General features: G+C 46.5%; 1 protein-coding gene across 8 annotated transcripts in view; it reads left to right on the top strand.

Moving 5' to 3' along the window:
- The window catches only part of RREB1 (ras responsive element binding protein 1), a 141285-nt gene that overhangs the window by 22338 nt on the left and 98090 nt on the right, over positions 1–20857 (top strand). For 2 of the 8 annotated variants that reach the window (XM_054164382.1, XM_054164389.1), the window contains exon 1: positions 15582–15682. The exons of the other annotated variants lie outside the window; for them this stretch is intronic. In XM_054164382.1, the coding sequence (XP_054020357.1) occupies positions 15592–15682 (91 nt within the window). In that variant the 5' untranslated portion in view covers positions 15582–15591. Of the gene's footprint in view, positions 1–15581; positions 15683–20857 lie in introns of those variants that run through there. 8 annotated transcript variants of the gene reach the window in all.

Here is a 20857-nt window from a genome sequence, read left to right as displayed (position 1 = left end):
TCAGACTCATTCTCTAGACCTTCCACCAGTTTCATTGCTCTTTTCTGGGCCTACTTCAGGTCATCAGTGTTTTTCTTACACTTCAGCACCCAAAACTGAACACAGTAGTTAAAGTGCAGCCTCACCAGTGCTGAGTACCATGGAACAATCACTTCTCTACTCCTGCTGGCTACACTATTCCTTATGCACTAGACTGCTGTGGCCTTTTTGATGACCAAGGCCACTGCTGGCTCATGTTCAGCTGGCTATTGATCAATACCCCCAGGTCCCTTTCTGCCAAGCAGCTTTCCAGCCACTCAGCCCCAAGCCTGTAGCTTTGCATGGGGTTGTTGTGGCCCAAGTGCAGGACTCAGCACTTGGCCTTGCTGAAGCCCATGTGATTGGCCTTCAGCCCACTGATCCAGCCTGTCCATGTCCCTCTGAAGAGCCTTCCTACCCTCCAGCAGATCAACACCCCTGCTTAACTTGGTGTCATCTGCAAACTTAACCAAGGGTGCTCTCAATCTCCTTGTCAAGAGCATTGATAAAGATACTAAACTTGAATGGGCCCAGCACTGAGCCCCAGGGAGCACCACTTGTGACAGGCCACCTGTATTTAGCTCCATTCACTATCACTCTCTGTTCCTGGCCACCCAGCTGGTGTTTGATCCAGCAGAGTGTACACTCATCTAAGCCTTGGGCAGCCAGATTTTTTATGGGGATGCTGTGGGGACCAGTCTGAACAGCTTTAACTGAAGTCCTGGTAGACAACAGCCACAGCCTTTCCCTTGTTAAGCAGGACCTGCCCTTCATGAACCCATGCTGACTGGGCCTGATCACCTGATTGTCCTGTAAATGATGTTATAGCACTCAAGATGATTTGTTCCATGACCTTCCCTAGCACCGAGGGCAGACTGATGAGACTGTAGTTCCCTGGATGCTCCTTCTGGACCTTCTTGTAGATGGGCATCACATTTGCTAATCTTAAGTCTGTTAGGACCTCCCAGGTTAGCCAGGACTGCTAATAAACTCTGAATAGTGGCTCAGTAAGCCTTAAAGACTTGGGTATGTCTGGGTGGTGCAGCAGGTCACTCATCATTTCCTCTTGGATTATGGAGGTCTTCTGTTCCACATCCCTGTCTTCCAGCTTGAGGGGCAAAGAAGGCATTAAGCCATTTACACATCCCTCTTCACAACATTTCCCCCTGCATCCAATATAAGATGAAGATTCTTCCTAGTCCTCCTTTTGCTGCTAATGTATTTGTAGAAGCATTTTTTATTATCTTCTACAGCAATAGCTATATTGAGCTCTAGTTGGGCTCAGGCCCTTCTAATTTTCTCCCTGCATAGCTTTGCTGCATCTTTGTAGTCTTCCTGAGTGGCCCATCCCCTTTTCCAAAGGCCTTAAACTCTGCTTTTGTCCTTGAGTTCCAGCCAAAGCTCTCCATTCAGCCAGGTCAGTCTTCTTCCATGCTGGGCCATCTTTCTGGACATGGGGATGGCCTGGAAGGTGAAGTGCTGCACGAGAACAAGAGTTAACAATCATGAAACCTCTTCCAACTGCTTATAGAGTACTTTCATCAGCTTCATCATCGTGGAGCGGGAGGTCCGTAACAAACTCCCACTTATGATACCTGCCTTGTTGGCCTTCCCCTTCGTTCTTACCAATAAAACACTCAACTTTGCCATCTCCATCATTAAGTTGTAGACATTCATATCCCTCCCTGACCTAGAGGGCCACCCCACCACATTGCCTGTTGATCTGTGCTAGGTAGGCAAAGAAAGCTAGCACAGGGAGTTTCATATGCTGGTAGTCCTGTTGCCTTGCTGGCCAGGTCTGGGGTTTTCTAACTTAAAAGTGCTGGTTGAGGTCATCCAGCTTTGGCATATGTGGATGAAACTTCACTTAGCTCCACGGAAAAGGTTAAATCTTTCCAAAACATATGCGAGTTTGTGTGCAAAAGCTGTGTGGTGCTTCAGCAGTTTTCAGCTTTTTCTTTTCTTTCCTTTTTTTTCTTGTGTGTGTGTTTTGGTTTGGTTTGGTTTGTTTGTTTTGTTTTTGTTTGTTTGGGGCTTTTTGGGAGCCAGGGGAGGGGGAGTGGCTGTGGGATTTTTGTTGTTGTTGTTGTTGTTTGGTTCATGAGTTCTGCATGGCTTTTGAACACTGATATTAAAAGGACTGGAAGTAATCCCAGGGAGAGGAAAAGGACGAGCTAACCTTGGCACCTCGGGCCTGGCTATTATGTTGTGCTTCCTCTGCGGGGCGGACGATCTTCTTCCAGCAAATGGAGGAAGTTGCTGGAGTAGAAGCAGCTCTTTTGGAGCTCCTCTCTCCTGGGGAATGGGGCAGTGTGGTGAAAGAGGGTTACACAAAGCACAGGAACGGAGTAATAAAAAAAAAAAATTAACCCTCAGTCACGTGTGATGCTCAAAAAACTTTCTGGAAAGCAGGATACTAGAGGGTTAGGGAGCAGAGATAAGTTTTGCTGGTGACGGGAAAGGTACCAGGAGAAGGAGCCAGGGGAGGATGGAGGAGGGCGGCTGCTCCTTTCCCCGGTTGCTGACTAAACAGTTATGTCAGCTGGCAGTCGGCAAGGCCTGGGGATTTGCGATATAGCTCCTGGTGGGTGGGGGTGGCTGTGTAGGGGGAAGGGAAGGGAGGGGAAGGGCCGGCCCTGCCTCAGCAACTGCTGCTCCTGCCTCTCCGTTGCAGGGAGGCCCTGCTGTGGGCATGCTGGGCTGTGGTGTGACCCCGGGAAGTTTTCACGGTGATGCCTGGGCAAAGGGGACTTGTGTTCATCTGCTGTCCTTGTTTGTGTTTAAACATCGGCGCGGTGCCTCAAGCAGCAGCAGCAGCCTGAGCCTTTCTGGAAGGCTGGCCCGTCCGACTGCTACCCGTGCCTGCCTTGCTCGCTGAGTCAGGGCCTTCCGGAGCACGTGCCTCTGCCAAAATAGCCAGAGCTTGTTGCTGGGGCACAAGGAGCACGCTGCCATCCGAACTCAGTGCGGGAGGAGAGGGCAGCCCTGCGTATTCGTCCTTTCACCAGGCTCTGGCTGCAGTTCAGGGTGAGGGTGCGAAGTGCAGAGGCAGCAGCAGCAAGGCTTGGCCGATGCCACAGGTAAAAACTTCCACTTCTTGGCACAACCTTGGCTTTTAGAAAGCAGGCCGTGAATTCTGGCTGCTGTTTAAGTTTAATGTTTCCTTTCTTGGCCTTGAAGGTAGATGGAGCCTAGGGCAGCCCTTACACAGAGCAGGAGGTATTTATAATGATTCCTTAAGGTTGGTAATGTTAAAATCCTATTTTTCTGTTCTTCTTGTTTTGTTTTCCATAAATTGTGTGCTGTAAAGTTGGAACAGCCTTGAAACAGCTGCAGCTTGTGCTTCCCTCCTCCCCTCCACCCCCCCCATCAGGAGTAAGTGAAGGATGGATTGCATGTGAATCATCTCTATACCTATTTGACTTCTCCTGTCCCAGCAATGAAAGACAGAGAAGGACCCTGTCCTGACAGGCAGAAAGGGTGTGTGACTCAATTGTTTGAGGTCAGATGAGTTAGCTTAACACAATTAAGGAGAAAAGAAGCTCTCTTGATGCTCCTTAAGGTACAACCTACCCTGTGGTAGCCATGTTTGTGGCTGTACAAGACCAGTTAATGTGTTAACTTGCATCTTAATGAACATTAAGAGAGATTTTTTTTTTTGGTAATGTTAATCTGACTCAACTGAGCTACCAAGGTTGTAGTCATCAGCAGACATGCCTGGCCCACATGGACAAGCTTGCTGGAGGCCTTAGTTAGCAGGACAACACCAGTCAGTGTTTCTGAAGGTCTAATTAAGATTTGCCTGTTTGTTTGTTTGTTTTTTCCAAAGCCAAGTGAGGGTTGTAGAAAACTTTTTAGATGGTGATGCTGAAATCCACAAATCTCGCCCAGGAGTTGCTTTGTTGTCCCTTTGTGCAGCTCTCATCGCCTTGGTGTGGTTCTCAGCTGGGTGTGTTGTGCCTGGCACTCCTTCACAGCACACCTGGATGCTCTTTCGTGCACGAGTCAAATGGCAGCGTGATCTGAGAGGGCCTCCCAGTCCTTTGCCGAGTGGCCTTACAGAGGAGCTGGGCAGCTGGGCTTGGGTCAGGTTCTTCTCAAGGACTAGGTGTGGGAAGGTTGTAAAGCGCTACAGTATCTGAGTGATGCCTTGGTCTCTGTTCTGCTTTAAACACTCGTGACTGGCCACAAGAGTGAGCACCTTGTGAGGGGGAGTTAAAACAGATAAACCCTACAACTTTAAACATCTGGCTTTTTTTTCCTGCTTGTTTTGAAAGGTTTGTTCAGTGGTGGGTTGTTGTTGTTGGGTTTTTTTAACAGAAGAAAAAAGTCTCCAGGAGCTTGGAAGCCATCCATTCGAGTCACTTTTGTGTCAGACCTACATCATCTGCTTTTTAAAGCAGTAGCATTGTCCGTGGCTCTATGAAAATGGAATTCTGTTAAGAGGAGAGGGGTATGTAGCTACTTGAGTGCTTAGACACAGGGTCTGAAATGCTGAATAACCGCAGATCTCGCTAACTTCAGAAGGAATGCTTCTGGAAATGGCTCTCGATGCACGGGGTACAAAGCACTACAAGTGCGGGTAAACAGTTCTTTAAAATATTTTGGCACACTGAGAAAACTTCAGTGAGTGACTCTTGGAAGCTGAACACTTGACTTCCCATGGATAAGATCAGTTTAAATAGGTGCGTTTTTCATCCTTCTGTGTGTACGAGAGAGGGGAACAAGAGGGCAAGTGAAAAAAAAAATCGAGAGGAAAAGATCTTGGTGCTGACTTGGGAGACTGGTTTGACCTTCTGAGCCCCATGCACTTGTCTGTGGTTTCCAGCCAAAGGCTCTCACTTTGAGAGCGCCTTGCTTTCCGTGCTGAACTATTTTTTGACGCACTGAATGAATGCAGTATGTTAACAGTCCTGTAAGTCCCAGAATTGCTTGGCTGCTCCTTGCCCTGCCTGCCTCATGCTGGCTGAAAAGGTACCATTGTTTGTTCTGCAAACAGTGGGTGATGGCTGTTTCCAAGGTGACTGTGGCTCTGTTGCTGCCCTCCAGTACCAAAAAAAAAGCCCAAACCCCCCCGAAACCGAAAAGACTTTAAACACCTGAGCGCATCCCACTGTCACCAGAGATGGTAGAAGGGAAGAAAGAGCTGCTTGTTAGAGCTCTTCTGTCTAGAATATAGACAGAAAAGCTAAGAAAGGGTGATGCATATGTTTGGCTTACATGGAAAAACATTCTTCCTAAATAGTGCAGGGGTGCAGCTATTGAAACGGGTCATTATTTCTAAGGATGTGTCTGTGGCTTGATGGCCATGGTGGGGTTAGGTCGATGGCTGGACTCGATGGTCTTAGAGGTCTTTTCCACCCAAAACAATTCTGAATTTAAAGTCTCTCAATCATATCAACTGTTATGTGGAGTTTGAGTTGGAAAACACCCTCCAAGATCATCAAGTCCAACCGTTAACCCAACTCTGCAAAGTCCACCACTGAAGCATGTCCCTGAGTGCCACATCTACACATTTTTTGAACGCTTCCAGGAGTAGCAATTCCACCAGTTTCGTGGCCAGCCTGTTCCAGGGCTTGACAACCCTTTCAGGGAAGAAATTTTCCTTAATGTCCAACCTAAACCTCCCCTGGCACAACTTGAGGCCACTTCCTCTTGTGCTATAGCTTGTTGCTTGGGAAAAGAGGCCAACACCCACCTTGTTCCAGCCTCCTTTCAGGGATTTGTAGAGTGCAAGAAGCTCTCCCCTCATCCTCCTTTTGTCTGGGCTAAACAACCCCGGTTCCCTCAGCTGCTCCTCACAAGGCTTGTGCTCTAGATCCTTCACCAACTTTGTTGCTGTTCTTTGGCCATGATCCAGCAAAGGCTGCTGAAAGACTGCTGAAGCAAAAGTGTATGGACTTCCCACAGTGAAAGCTAGAAGGGAACACTCAGCAGTTCTGCTAGACTTGTAGGTTTTCAGAATGGTTTGGATAACCAGTTACTGGGGGATAAAACATTCATCCCCCTGAAGGAGAACCCAGATAGTTCTTTCATTGCTTGTGTGTATTTGTGGAAGGCCTACGGTACTCAAAACCAGCAACTTACTTTGAAATATCTCAGTGGATGGATGGATTAGAAGCATTTTTTTTCATCCTCTCTCTGTGCTGCCTGCCCATCTACTGATGCAGCTGTTTAGTAGAAGGGGGGGGTGAGTTTAGAAAGAAGAACAAACCAAGACTTATTTTTAATTGGTCATGGATGCTGCTAGCAGAACTTTGCCTCCCTTCACAGCGGGCTTAGTACAGTTCATACGCAGGTTTCTGTAAACATTAACCACTTTTATCAAGGCTCACAGCATGCTGAATGGTTAGCAAAGAGCATGGCCGGAGAGAGACAGAGAAAATGAACAAGTCCAAGGTCAAAAGGATGGGTGGTTTTTCTTCAGGGGTGGAGAAAGCTGACAGCACTTCGTGGAAGTGGGCCTGTGTGAAAAATGTGGTTCTTGTCCTTAAGCTTTCGTCCAGGTACATGGTGGTGCTCAAGGAGGATGTGCATCTTTAATTTTCCTTCTGCTCCAGTGATATTACCAGAACACATCAGCCCTCCTTGTGCTCTTGCTGATAGCACAAACTCCTTGTGACTCAGGTCAAATCAGAGCAGAGCACGAGCTTTGCTATCATCTGTCCCACCATTATATGGGCCTGCTCCTACCCAGCATGCACAAAGCTCCCCTGACTTCAGCCAGGAGTAAGCAGATCACCCTTTTCCCTCTTCCCTCCCTGCATGAAGCAATGATACAAAGCCGTCCTGGTTACGACGGGTGCTTAAGGAGCAGGTTACCTCGTTTTTCTTTCTCTTGGGCTACTTGGATCTTTATTGCTTTTGAGGGGTGTAGCACTGTTAGGTTTTTTTGTAGAAAGAATTGTAGTGATCAAGCTGATTGACTTAGCAATGAAAAGGAGGCAATGTACAGGTAAATTAAGGAAATTATTTTAAGTTGAGGTAGGGGGGAAAAAAGCATATTGAAAAGAGCATGTGATCTACCCTAATGAAATTTGTTGAAGCATCTCATGCCAGCGTTTGAATGCTAAGTTATTTTTGCTTGTGCAAATCAGCATATCCTGTTCCTCCTAGCTCCATTCAAATTGTACTTTGCAAAAGAAAGAAGCAGCAGTGTTCACCTACATGTTTCCTAGAAAAGGACACCACTGAAAGATTGTACCTCACTGGAAAAGCAGAGATTTACTGACGTGATACATCAAACAGAGAAGAAATCCAAACTGCGTGTGGCAGGTCCTGCCCTCAGCTGCACCTCAAAGAAGAAATGTACGTGCACAGTTAAAAATCTCATCTTTGTGGTGACACAGATGATTCAGAGCAGGAAACAAGAGGAATCTCATGTAGCAGTTAAGCATTTGTGGGTTGGGGGTGTGAGGAGGTCATGGTATTCAGCACTCCCAGTTAGAAACCTTCAGGTTCCTTTCCCCACTGCATTTCATACTAATAGGGCTGATACTGGAAGTATTAGCACGAGGGGCAAATCCCTACCTTCTTTGTTCTGCCTGGATCAGCTGGGAGATGAAAAAGAAATGAGAAGGGCCTTTAAATTTGACCTTAGCCATGCAACTGAAACCCATCTCTTGTCATGGAAGGTGCAGGGATTCACCTCATATCCTCCTGTGGGGTGGCTGGGCCATTGCACAGAGGTGGGTGTCACCACTAGGGCTGCAGTGATGGCTCATGCTGTGGTCACATGGGCCTGGGGATTGGCCAAGAGAGAGGAGATTTAGATACAGGCTTGAAATTTCAGCTTCTTGGAATATCATAGAATCATAGAATTGAGCCAAAACAGTTCTCAAATTGAGAATTTCTTGGTTTGGCTCACAAACTTCCAGGAGAGCTTTATTTTAACCTTTATCAGGAGGCTGGAATGTAATTTTACTTCTGGTGGTGCTTTCTCCAACTTCCCAGGTGTTTTTCCCAGTAAGTGGATTGTGTGTTGTGTTAGGAGGTTTTTTAAAGTCTGTAGAGGGAAACAAAATCATAGGTGTTTCTTGAATGCTGAAATACATTCCCTTTGTACTAAGGGTAAGTTTAATAGGAGTGTGATAATGGTTGGACTCAATGATCTTGAAGGTCTTTTCCAACTGATATGATTCTGTGATTCTTTCTACAAAACATTACACATCTCTGTAAACTTTATTCCATGGGCAGCTTCCAGGCAAGGTGAAAATCAGAAAGACAGGTTTCAGATTGCTTTGGTGCCTTTGCAGAAGTATTTGCAGTTTTCTATCTGCTGGATGTTTTTGACTTAAAATGGGTGCTAACAAAGTCATTTTTTGTGCAGTTGGATTGAAATTATTTATGCAAACGTCATTGTAATCATGTACAGTGCACAGCTGGTAAACAAAAACATTCCCATTCCTTTCCAGTGCCTTGACAGCTTCTGTGTGGTTCTTGTTTTGTCTGCTTGTAGCACCAAGGTGCAGGAAGGGCTCTCACTCCTGAAGAATCACTCATCCTGTTTGGCCTCTTTTTTTTTAACCTCTGTGGAAAAATACTTTTGCTGTCAGTCTGTGAGACTATAGTCTTATTTCCCTCTGAAATGGCTTCATGAAAGCTTGTCAGAGGACTGTTAGCTGCTCTATGGGCAGGAATAATTATGTGTCCCCTCTCTAAATACCCTTGTAAAACTTCAGTGCAAGAATACTCTCTTAAATCTCTAACATACAAAGTCTTTTGGTAATAACAGTGAAGGGACTCATTCTGTCAGCTGTTACACAAAATTTCTCTCCTCTCTCCTTCGGCTGGAAAAACGGTCTCATTGCTCCCAAAATGTCATGGTCAGATTTGCATTGGTAGAAAACTTTTTGTTGAGTGAGATGTGAGGGACCTCTAGGCACCAGGAGAAAGTGAGGTGAATGCCCCAACACAGCCTTGGAGCAATCAGAGTAAGCTGGGGAGACTTGTTTTATTTCCCATCATTGTGCAGGTGGATCTCAACTAATTTCCCCTCTTACATAAATGTGCAGTGGCTCTCTGACTTGAGTTCCAGTGTGTGATTTGGAGGAGGATTGTTTCATTACTGAGCTTAGTTAATCAGAGCAGGTGACTGGTATTCATTAATAAGCCATGCTGTTTAGCTGCCATTCAGGAGCACTTCTGCATCAACTTGAGTGTACGTCTTATGTATCTTAGGGATAATGTCACCAAGATCTCTGCAGTGCTGGGTCCAGTTCTGGATTCCTCAGCACAGGAAGGACCGGCTCCAGAGGAGGACACAAGAGTGATCTGAGGGTGGAACCCCTCTGCTGTGAGGATAGACTGAAAGAGTTGGGATTGTTCAGACTGGAGAAGAGAAGGCACCAGAGAGACTTTATTGTGGATATTTCTGTACTGAAAGGGGCTGATGGGAAAGCTGGGGGCAAACTTTTTAGCAAGGTCTGTTGTGACAGATGAGGAGTGATGATTTTAAATTAAAAGAGGGAAATTTAAACTAGATCTAAGGAAGAAACTTTTTTTTACTTTTTGTTGAAACGCTAGCAGAGGTTGCCCAGAGAGGTGGTAGGTGCCTCAGCCCTGTAAACAAACCAGGTCAGGTTGTTTGAGGCTCTGAGCAACCTGATCCAGTTAAAGATGTCTCTGCTGATTTCAGGAGGGTTGCACTAGATGACCTTTAAAGGTCTCTTCCAGTCCAAACCGTTCCATAATAAGCAGGATTTGGCTTCAGCGATGCAGATGTCCTGTGTGTTTGGGGCAGGAAGTGGTACTGGGCATTCCAGTTCCAGGAGCCAGAGCTCCCCAGGCCAGGGGCAGACTGTATGGCATACTCCTGTCCTCCAGCAGCACCTAGGCATCAATAGACCAAACTAGGCTCCTCAGCATGGGGTGCTGACTGGATGAACCATTCATATTGGCTACATGTGTTCCAGCTGAGCATTTCTTGTGCAAGGTGGCCCAGCACGCACCAAAGTCTCGACTCTTCCTGGCTTTAAAAGGATGGATTGTTTTGGTCTTGCAGCTCTGCTATGAGGTCTTACATGCAAAGCACTTATGGCTTCCTCGTTGGGACCCAGACTCTTTAAATTTTTATTAAAGGGTTTGTCTGTGCTGACATTTAGCTAGCACCAGATGTTGGCTTTTCGTTACCAGTGTGGAGGTGGCATAGCTAATAAAGGCAAGGGTGAGAAACTGGGGAGAAAACTGCCTGTCACATGCAGCTTGGTGTACCACAGCCTGCCTGATGTCTGTTGCTTCTTCCTGGGCTAGTGTTCTACAAGAAAGCTTTTCCCTTGACTGGCCAAGTGTTTTCCAAGCACATGTCTTTTTCCATGTGGCCTTGCTCTTTTGTTAGAGGCTGGCTAATGCAGGGACAGTACAGAGGTAAGAAGAATCAGGGTGAGGATTCCCTTATATTTTGGTGTTTCTTCTGTACATAACTTTCCTGTAGATCATGCTTCTCTCCCACAACCTCTTTTGGCTATACCCTCCCTCAGAAAATGTCAGAAAGCAATTGTTCCCTTCGTGGAGCTGCAAGCCCCTAGACAGAGGCTTTTCCAGTTTTATGAATGCACCGTTTGTTGCCGAGAGCACAACTGTTCGATCTAACTGGCTGCATCCCACTCTGCTTGGGCCCAGTGTGTGCACTACAGCCAGGCTATGCATAAACCAGATTTTTGTCCTAAATGGCACCATTTTGTCCGCTGCAGCAGCAGCAGCAGCAGCAGCAGCAGTCTGTCTGTCTCTTGTGTGCGCACGCGTGTGAGGCTCACAGCATTCAGGGGCAAAATATTTAAAGGACAGCAGTTTTAGCAAAATCTGTGTTGCTCGGTGAGCGTTCCAGGCTGTTTTGAGGTTTATTTCTCTTGAGGAGTTCCTGATGAGTGATATTTCTTCCTTATTTTGTGTAGGCGGGCCGAGGCAAAAGCACGTGTAAAAGTATTTTGTATCGTGCATCCATTTTGCAGCATGACAAACAGAGTGATTTCACTGGGGTCACACCAAATTGGAGCTTGACCCAAAATACACAGGGCACTTTGAAAGTGTGTGTCTTCATTTATGTTTTATTGTGTGTCATCAACCCACTGTATAACTCCCCTGTCCTTTTCTTGTTAAGTGCCACAGGGCTGGAGACCCTGTAGATGTGAGCACTTAAAGATGTGCCATGCTTTACATTTTTAACTCTTGTCTAGGAAATGTCATCCGATGTCAAAACTGATGCTCTTGTTAACTGGCTGCTCTGTTTGCCCAGCTTATCCTGCTTCTAAGGTCAGCAAAATTCACTGGTTTCAGCCAAATCCAGGCTGATCCATGGGTCAGGATGTGTTGGGGGAGGCTGGAGGGGCTGCATGTACATCAAGTGTGGCTTCCATCCTAGTTGAATAGTCTTTAATATTTACTGGCCCAAGCTTCTGCAGAACATTCAGAATCCCAGTATGGTGGGGGTTGGAAGGAATCTCTGAAGATCATCTAGTCCAACTCCTCTGCTAAAGCAGTGTCACCCAGAGCAGGTTGCCCAGGTGGGATGGTTTCCAGCCAGGTTTGGAATCTCTAGAGAAGGAGTCTCCACAATCTCTGGACAGCATGGTCCAGGCTTCTGGCACCTTCAGAGCAAAGTTCTTCCTTATGTTCAGGTGGATCTTCCTGTGTTCCAGTTTGTGCCTGTTGCCCTTTGTTGTCTTGCTGGGGGACCACTGAAAACGTCTGGCCCCATCCTCTTGTCCCTCACTCTTTAGATATTGCCCAGAATTGAGAAGATCCCCTCTCAGTCTGATCTTCTTCAGGCTAAACAGTCTCATGTGTTTCAGCCTTTTGAACACATCTGCATCATTTGGTTTTCACTTAAAATAATGCAACAGCAGCTTTCTGTCAGGCTGGGAGGTGGGTGAGGAGGTTTGGAGGTGCATTTGGGGATTAGAGGGTGCCCATACTCTTTGTATTCTGTTTCTCTTGTCCCTTGACCCTGAAAAGCAGGTTTTGGAAAGTGCTGTCCCCATTCTTAGTTCCGTGAGTGTGGGCTGTAGAACAGGGGAGTTACGTGAGGCTCTGGTCCCAGCAGCTGAATCACAGCTTAGGTTTTCAGTCCACGCTGCCTGTCTTACTTGTCTCAATGCCAGGAGTTTCTCTTTGGAAGCACAGTGGGCTCTTTCTTCCATCTCTCCTCTCTCATACCTGAATCCCCCCCTAGCAAGTAAGAACACCTCCAAAGCAACCCCACCAGCTTAGAAGTCGCCTGCTTGTGCATCAGTAAAAATACTTTCCATCCTCCATCATCATTATATTTGAGAAACCTCTCATTTTCCCTCATTAAAGAAGATGGTACTGAGTGAAGAGAATGAAGACTCTTCTGCTCACCCTCCTCTGGGTGCCCAAATGAGTCTGAGTATTGGTCAGCCTTGCCTGGAACTTATTAATCCATCCACCAGAAAAGAAACAGTCACAAAAAAAAGCACAACTTTGCAGCCTTTCTGTGGAGGTCTCCACCACCGCCCCCACCTCGCCATGTTCCTTCATATATTTTGCTGCCCACATAATGTTACCCGTGGGATGAGGCTGGAAGGGGGAAGCTTGTTCCCTTTCATGTGACTGCAGCACAGTTAATAATTGTACCAGACTTCAGGCACTCACGTGACCAAAGGGGTTGATTGGGTTCTTAACAGGACAGAAGAAGTTTTTCAGGCACATCTTCATGCCTTGGCATTCCAGCAGATTCCAAGGAGGAGCCAGATCTGCTGAGACAAAGGCTGCCCTGGCCTGAAAAGCCCCCAAACGAAAAGCAGGGTAGTAAATACATCTGTAAAATACATGCTCTTGCTTGCTCCATCTCCCCGCATCCCCTTGCTGCCTTAAAAAAGAGATGGCAGAATAGTTTCACTCAATGTATCAAGTGCTAAACTGTGATAGGATTTAAAAAAACAGAGGAGCCTTCACTCCAGCCTGTTTCCAACACTTTAATCTTTTATGGACTGCATACTTGCTGTGGGAGTGAAAGGGGATGTTGTAGGCTCACTTTCAGTGCACATAGAAATTGTTCCCACAGTGTGGTAACTGCTCAAAAAACATGTGAAACACCCAACTGGAAACCAGGAAGTTTCTGATGCCTAGCGCTCGTTGCTCTGAGGGATTTGCAGTGCTCTGGAGGTTATGGAATAATCTTTTTTCTTTCTTGGCTTCTCTGAGTTTCACATGTGACAGAGGGGTGTGTGTGCTGTGCCACTGGTTACCGACTGCTTAACCCCTGTCAAAAACCCACCCAGGACAGCTTTGAGTTAATGCTTTTGTTGCTTAGCAGGTATGTTTCTGACCTTCAGGCTGTCTGTTAACCCTGTGAATGCTGTACACAATGAAGGCATAAATCTGTTGTGACTCTAATCACTGCTGCTGCCCCTCCACCACACTTGGGTTGTGCAGCCTTCTGAGCGTGTGGTTTTGGGTTTGGGGGTTTTATTTGCTTTGGTTTCCCACCTCCTTACCACTTTGTATAGTTTGGGGGTTTGTTTGGAGGAGCTGCAGAAGTTGCTAGAGATGCAGTAACAGAGGTGGGAAGTTTGCCACGTGAGGGCGGGTGGTCCTGGTGAGTTGATAAGGAAGATCCAGCTCCCTACCTATGGTAAAGAGACTGTGTGTCCAGTTTCAGTCTGTGATGTACTCGGGGTTTTGTCTTCTGGTTTCTCCTTTCTGTGTGCCTGTGTTTGTGCTGGAGTGTGATGGAGCGTGAAAGGAGTCAGAGGAAAGAGACGGGGCTGCAGCTTGGGTCTGGCTGCCAGATTAAAAAACCCCTTAACAACCTCAACCAAAAGGAGGGTTAACCAGAACATACCACAAAACAGGTTAGGCAGGATGCTGAAGCCAGATACGAACCTTCTTCTCTGCTTTAAGGCATCTTCAGTGCACCCTCCTCCCTCTCCCCTTTCAGGATTCCCTCCCCCCCCCCCCCCCCCCCCCCCCCCCATTATGAAATAGTCCTGCGCCAACTGGGTTTGAACATGGGGCAGGCGGATGGTTGCAGCTCTGGCTCGTCTGCTGCCAGCTGTTTCTTAAGACTTGGAGGGTGCACTTGTCTGTGCCCATCATCCTGCCGTGGCCGAGAATGCGCCTGTGTGGCCTGTGCCTCGGTTCCTACCCTCAGACGGCTTGCCTTGCGAACAGTCCCAGCTGAAAAGTCGTGGGGGAGGAAGAGCAGCAAGGAGGCAGGGAATGCTGGCGGGTGGAGCTCGGAGGGCTGATCTTCCACATAGTTAATCATTACTTGCAGCATAACCTGTTCCTGTTTTCTAGAGGTTTCACTGGCACCACAGACAGAAGTGTGTGGGGAATATGCAACAAACTGCTTTCCGAGCAAGCCCAGCATCTAATACAAGACACGGTTTCTTCTGTAGCATGTTTATGCCTAGTAGTTCAGTAAACATACCATATATAGTCCGGTTTGTGCTCACTATAACACCCTGCTGCAAGGCGACTTTGCTAGTACCGCGCGGATTCCTCAGCTCCTGGTAACCAGCTGACAAATAGGATGTTGCCATATGTAACATAAATACTCCACACAGCTGGGGTTTTTTATGCTCCTGCTCACAGTGTATAAAGGATGTGTTTCTGATCATGACAGTCTGCAAAAGGTGTTTGATTTATCAAAGGATGGACCAGGTCTCACATGTGTGTTTTCACTGCAAGATGGAGATTCCATTCTTTCCATGAATGTCAGAAGAAGTTCATATTAATAAATCAATGATTAGGGGACTTCCGATTTTTTTCCCCCCTCTCTCTCCTCTTTAATGCCTATTGCCTTCCAGGTGATGCATCCCAAACTAGAGCTCTGATTCACTAAAAGCTTTTCATTCCAGCATCTTTTGCAGAATTTCTCTCCTTCCTCTGTTTCTGTGCCCTCTTTTTGTTTGCCTCACACCAGCAGGGTACTGTTCACAGCAGAGGACGTGAGCAGCACTGTGACTGGATTCATAGTGTTCTTAATGAGCTATTTACGTATGGTTTGCTTTTAGTAACGTTCTGACTCTTCTGTGCTAGCAGAAGTGGTTCAGGGAGAGGAGATGAAGCATGCCTACTTAGACCAGGGTGGGGTATTTTTGCTTTTTATGGCTTCTACTTCTTGCCCTGTTTCTTGATGTGTGAGAAGACAGAGCAGTGGTGTAGACCCCAGATAACCTTGCACAGAGCTTTCTGGCTGTCTGCTTGGTAATAGCCGTTAAGTGCCTGGGTCCAGCAGTTTAGTGACTGGTCATGTCCCCTGTACCACTGAGATGGCTCTTTAATCAGAGGGGATGCTGGTTTGATGCAGATCTGTACAGGTGAATTTTCCTGCTCCCTATTTAGGGAACAGTTCCAGAAGGGGAGACTTGGGTGTTACATAAAGGGACAGGACAGGCATTTCTCTGACTTGTCTCTCATTGGCCTCGTCAGAGTGAATTATGTCTGACTGCTTGGCAGTTAATTGGACCATCCTTGCCATTTCCTAAGCTGATAAGCCCCTCACTGTCTGTCTCAATCAGGCTTCTTTGTTTGAGAAGTTACTAATGCTGCAGGAGAATGAAATAACTCCTTTTCTGTGTACTGTAACCAAGCAAGGTGCTCTGATCTATGAGGATTCACCACCGTATTTCTTCAGCAGATTCCGTACACAAGACTGACTTACACCATAACACCAGTAGCAGTTGGCAGGCACTGAAAAGTAGGTACAGCGGCGCATTTAATACATCCCCTTTGTAAGAATTGCATTTATGTTTACATTCTCCTATGAGCAGCTTTATTCTGACAGATTCTAGTAGCACTTGGGTGTCTGTAGTTGTCTGTCTGTCAGGGTCGGGTCTCAGAACTGACTGCCTTTTACCACAAAGCCTTCAGACTTGGACTTTCTTGATGTGTCTGGACGGTACCTAGCTTAAAGTGGGTGTTACCAGAAGGAGAGTAATAAATGATGATTAATCGTCTCCGAGCTACAAATGAGTCTGTGTGAAAAAGCACTTGGCTAAAGGCTGTGCTTCAGCAAGCTCATCAAAATTAACCACACAGGAGACAGTGGTGTAGCATCCCAAAGGCTTGATTCTTCTGTTTCTTGACTGGTTTTAGTTTGACTTCTGTGGATTTACTCCATCTGACTGGTGGAGAAACATGGAGCCTTTTGTCTCCAGTGTTGAGTGATATCAGTGTTACAGATTGCAAACAGGCTGAGTGATACAGAATTGTGTGTGTTGTAAGTGAACACCCTTCTGTTAGATTGCTCAGTAATCTTTTTAAGGGAAAGGTGTGGCTATGAACCTTGCAGGTTTGCATCCTCCTGCCTCTACCATGGAATCCGTGACATGAGCGTGGGGGAAAGATGCAAAGATAGTCAATACTACCTTGAAGTTGAAAAGTATTCTCCAGGAAACCACTTGCCTGTTGCTGTCAAAACTGTAAATAAACAGAAGTAGAAAACCTAAAGGCACAGTGATTTGTAAAGTAGTTTCCATTCTCAGTTTCCATCCAGTTGATTTGATCTGTTTGATCATTCATTTTTTTCTATAACCTCTTGAGAAGTAGAATTTGTCACCAGTAGAATTTCCCCCATCCTTTGGCTATTTCTGGCAGCTTTCAGGGCCCTAAGTCTATAGAGTAAGTACTGAAGAATTTGTTCCTTGCATAAAAATTGGAAGAACTGGGCTTTTGTGTTCTTAAAAAGCATTCCAAGATGGGGTTTGTCTTGATTTAGGCATAAAGGATGTAAAGTGTGCAAAGAAAATAAATGTGCATCACATTGTGAGCCTACATTGTGAGCCTCCAGTCTTGAGAAATGACCGTGAGTTTATTTTCTGCTGTACCCCTGCATTGGTGGTATTGAGTTCCAAAATGTCTGTGACAGTGGTGGAGGATGAGGAAGGATGTAGAAGCTGTTGAGTTCCAGTGACTGTTAGAGATACTAGGTTGTTACTTGTTTATTAGGTTTGAAAGACACAGAAACTCAGATGAGCTGATGAGGTGGTAGGTGGGGAATTTGCAAATGGATTTAAAAGTTTGCCCTGTACCTTGTCTGAACCTTACCCAAACCCATTCAAGACCAGCTAGTAGCCACTGTTTCAAAGGCCTTGCCATCTACTGCAGGATCAGTGAGCTCCGGACTTTTTGTGTGGAGGTGATGAGGAAAGAGAAGGGAGGAGGTATCTGTGTCTTGAAAAAGAATTGACAAGAAAAAAATGGAAAACAAGCTTGGAGGAGTGTCCAGCTCTGAAGTCCTCAGCACAGGAGAGACATGGACCTGTTGGACTTGAGCCAGAGGAGGCCACAAAAATGATCAGAAGACTGGAACCACCCTCTCCTCTTCTGAGAGGACAGGCTGGGAGTTGAGCTTGTTCAGCCTGGAGATGGGAAGGCTTCAGGGAGCCATTATTATGGCCTTGCAGTAATTAAAGGGGCTGATAGGAAAGACAGGGACAGACTTTCTAGCAGGGCCTTTTGTGACAGGAGAATGGGTTGTGGTGGCTCACTGGAGAGGTCCCAGATGACTGGAAGCTGGCTAACGTGATGCCCATCCACAAGAAGGGCCAAAAGGAGGAACCAGGGAATTGCAGACCTGTCAGCCTGACCTCAGTGCCAGGCAAGATTATGGAACAGGTCATCTTGAGTGCAATCACACAGCACTTACAGGATGGCCAAGGGATCAGGCCCAGCCAGCATGGATTTAGGAAGGGCAGGTCCTGCCTGGCCAACCTGATCTCCTTCTATGATCAGGTGACTGCCTGGTGGATGTGGGGCAGGATGTGGATGTAGTCTACCTGGACTTCAGCAAGGCCTTTGACACCATCCCCCCGCAGCAAACTCCTGGCCAAGCTGTGAGCCCGTGGCTTGGACAGCAGCACTCTGTGCTGGGTTAGGAACTGGCTGGAGGGCTGAGCCCAGAGAGTGGTGGTGAATGGTGCCACATCCAGCTGGCAGCCAGTCACTAGTGGTGTTCCCCAGGAATCAGTGCTGGGCCCCATCCTGTTCGATATCTTTACTGATGATCTGGAAGAGGGCAGTGAGTCCATCATCAGTACATTTGCGGATGACACCAAGCCGGGGATCAGTGCAGAGGGACCTCGACAGGCTGGGCAGATGGGCAGAGGGCCAGGGCATGAGATTTAACACATCTATGTGCCAGGTTCTACACATTGGCCACAACACCCCCATGCAGTGCTACAGGCTGGGGTCAGAGTGGCTGGAGAGTGGCCAGGCAGAAAGGGACCTGGGGGTACTGGTTGACAGTAAGCTGAACATGAGCCAGCAGTGTGCCCAGGTGGCCAAGAAGGCCAATGGTATCCTGGCCTGTTTCAGGAACAGTGTGGCCAGCAGGAGCATGGAGGTCATTCTGCCCCTGTACACTGCACTGGTTAGGCCACACCTTGAGTCCTGTGTCCAGTTCTGGGCCCCTCAGTTTAGGAAAGATGTTGAGTTGCTGAAATGTGTACAGAGAAAGGCAATGAAGCTGGTAAGGGGTTTGGAGCACAAGCCCTATGAGGAGAGGCTGAGGGAGCTGGGGTTGCTTAGCCTGAAGAAGAGGAGGCTCAGGGGTGATCTTATTGCTGTCTGCAGCTACCTGAAAGGAGGTTGTAGCCAGGAAGGGATTGGTCTCTTCTCCCAGGCAACCAGCACCAGAACAAGAGGACACAGTCTCAAGCTGTGCAAGGGGAAGTTTAAGCTGGATGTTAGGAAGAAATTCTTCCCAGAAAGAGTGATTGGCCATTGGAATGTGCTGCCCAGGGAGGTGGTGGAGTCATCATTACTGGAGGTGTTTAGGAAGAGACTGGATGGGGCACTTAGTGCTATGGTTTAGTTGATTAGCTAGTGTTGGGTGATAGGTTGGACTTGATGATCTCAAAGGTAATTTCCAACCTGGTCTATTCTATTCTATTCTATTCTATTCTATTCTATTCTATTCTATTCTATTCTATTCTATTCTATTAGAGGGAGATTTAAACTAGATTTAAGTAAGAAATGTCTTTACATTGAGGGTGGTGAAACACTGGCTCAGGTTGCCCAGAGGAGCAGTGGATGTCCCATCCCGGCAAACATTCCAGATCAGGTTGTTTGGGGCTCTAAGAAACCTGCTGTAGTTGCAGCTGTTCCTGCTGACTGCAGCAGGGTTGGACTAGCTCACCATTAAAGGTCCCCTCCAACCCAAATAATTCTGTGGTTCTATTTACTATGAAGCTGTTGCAAAGAAAGATGCTGCATATGTAGTAGTTGATATGAATCATACTCTACATGCATGATAGGACATTTATGTGGCTTATGGGAGAGCAAGCTGGTTGGCTGCAGTGAAGTCTTAGCAACTGTGAATGGAGAGAAAGCAGGAGAAAGACTTGCATTCTGGAATAGTTTGGGGAACATGCAAGGATGGAGAAGTTCAGGATGTGTTTAGCCTCAAAATTAACACAGCTGAATTAACTGCTCGGCCTGTAGCTATCTATGTGTTCATGTGAGACCTTAAGCACAGAAGGGTTTGGAGTGAGTCTGGAAAGGGTCCATGTTAAAGGAATGTGGTTCTTCTGGGTTCTGAGATAGCTTTTTGTGCAGAAAGCATGGAAAACTATTACAAAAACAAGTATTGCAAGACACTTAATGAGATGGGAAATTGGCAGTGCTGAGGCTGTGGCTCTAGGACTTGAGTGACTGTGAGAGAATTGCATTTTTTTTCTTCTGCTTTCCTTTTCCAAGCAAACATCTGATTTGTGAACAAGCAAAGTGGAGTTTGTCCTGTGAGCCTGAAGTCAGCAACCCCTAACATGCATTGAAAATCTCTCCTGACTGTCAGGAGGAGGGGCTATGACAGCAACTAAACTTGGGGTAAAAAAGGATACATTTAATGTTTGCCAGGAGTTCCAGCAGTGTAGTCTGAGACTTCATCTGCTGAGACGTCAAACCACTCCTTCACACTGTTTTGGGGCAGGAGTGACTGGGACTGACCAGACCAGTGCTTAGGGAGCTTAGTCAGCTTCCTAATTTCCAGAAACACTGAAAGAGTCATGAGGGACAGAAATGGAGAGAGAATGTCACTAAGTTTCTCTGTGTGAAAGAAGCTGGGTTGGCAGGAGAATTTTGGATTGGAGATTGCCAGGCATTTTTATTATGGACCCTGTCTTCTCTTGCATGTATATATATATACACACACATATATTCAACTATTTCTAAGAATGCAGCTGAGGGAAAAGTAACTTCAGGTTTTGAATTCTTTCTCATGCCTTCTTTTTTCTTACTGGAAATAATTAAAAACCACAGCAAACCTAGAATCCCTACAAAACAAGGAGAAAATTTAACCTCCTCTAGTCCTCAAAGCCATGATGGAGGGGCTTTGAGATTTGGGAAAGGATAAGCAGATGATGACAGTTACAGCTATTGATTGAATAAGCTTAGTTATTGATTATCCTAGCTGATAATCATTGGCAGCGATGCTTTCTGCAGTTTGCTCTGTTCTTCATGACTGGATGGTGAAAGGGCATCCTTGTGTCTCTCTTACTCTAGAGTGAGTACAGCTCTGTGAATATTGAAGTTGGCAACCCAGTCCTATCACCAAAGTGCTAAACTTTGGTCATCTTCTGTACCAATGTATTTGTCTCTTCTTCCATGTATAGAAACCATGTGGGAAATGCACTGTGATGTACAGGTATAGGTAGAGCACTCCCGGTTGAGGGGCTTGTAGGTGTGAGATGAAAACAGTCTTATGAATGTGCTTTTCTTTGTAGGTACTTCTGTTCCATGGAGTAAGGGTAGCTTGAAGGTGGTCTGACACAATTTGCACTCCTTGCCAAACACCATCAGTCTCCAAAGTGAAAACAAAGGCCCAGAAATCCATAAATACCTGTGCATATGATGTACACAAACCTCCTGATGC

The sequence above is a fragment of the Dryobates pubescens genome, chromosome 9 (assembly GCF_014839835.1).
Source record: "Dryobates pubescens isolate bDryPub1 chromosome 9, bDryPub1.pri, whole genome shotgun sequence".
NCBI lineage: Eukaryota > Metazoa > Chordata > Aves > Piciformes > Picidae > Dryobates > Dryobates pubescens.
Note: the sequence above shows the minus strand (reverse complement) of the source record. Positions and strands in the feature narration are given on the sequence as shown.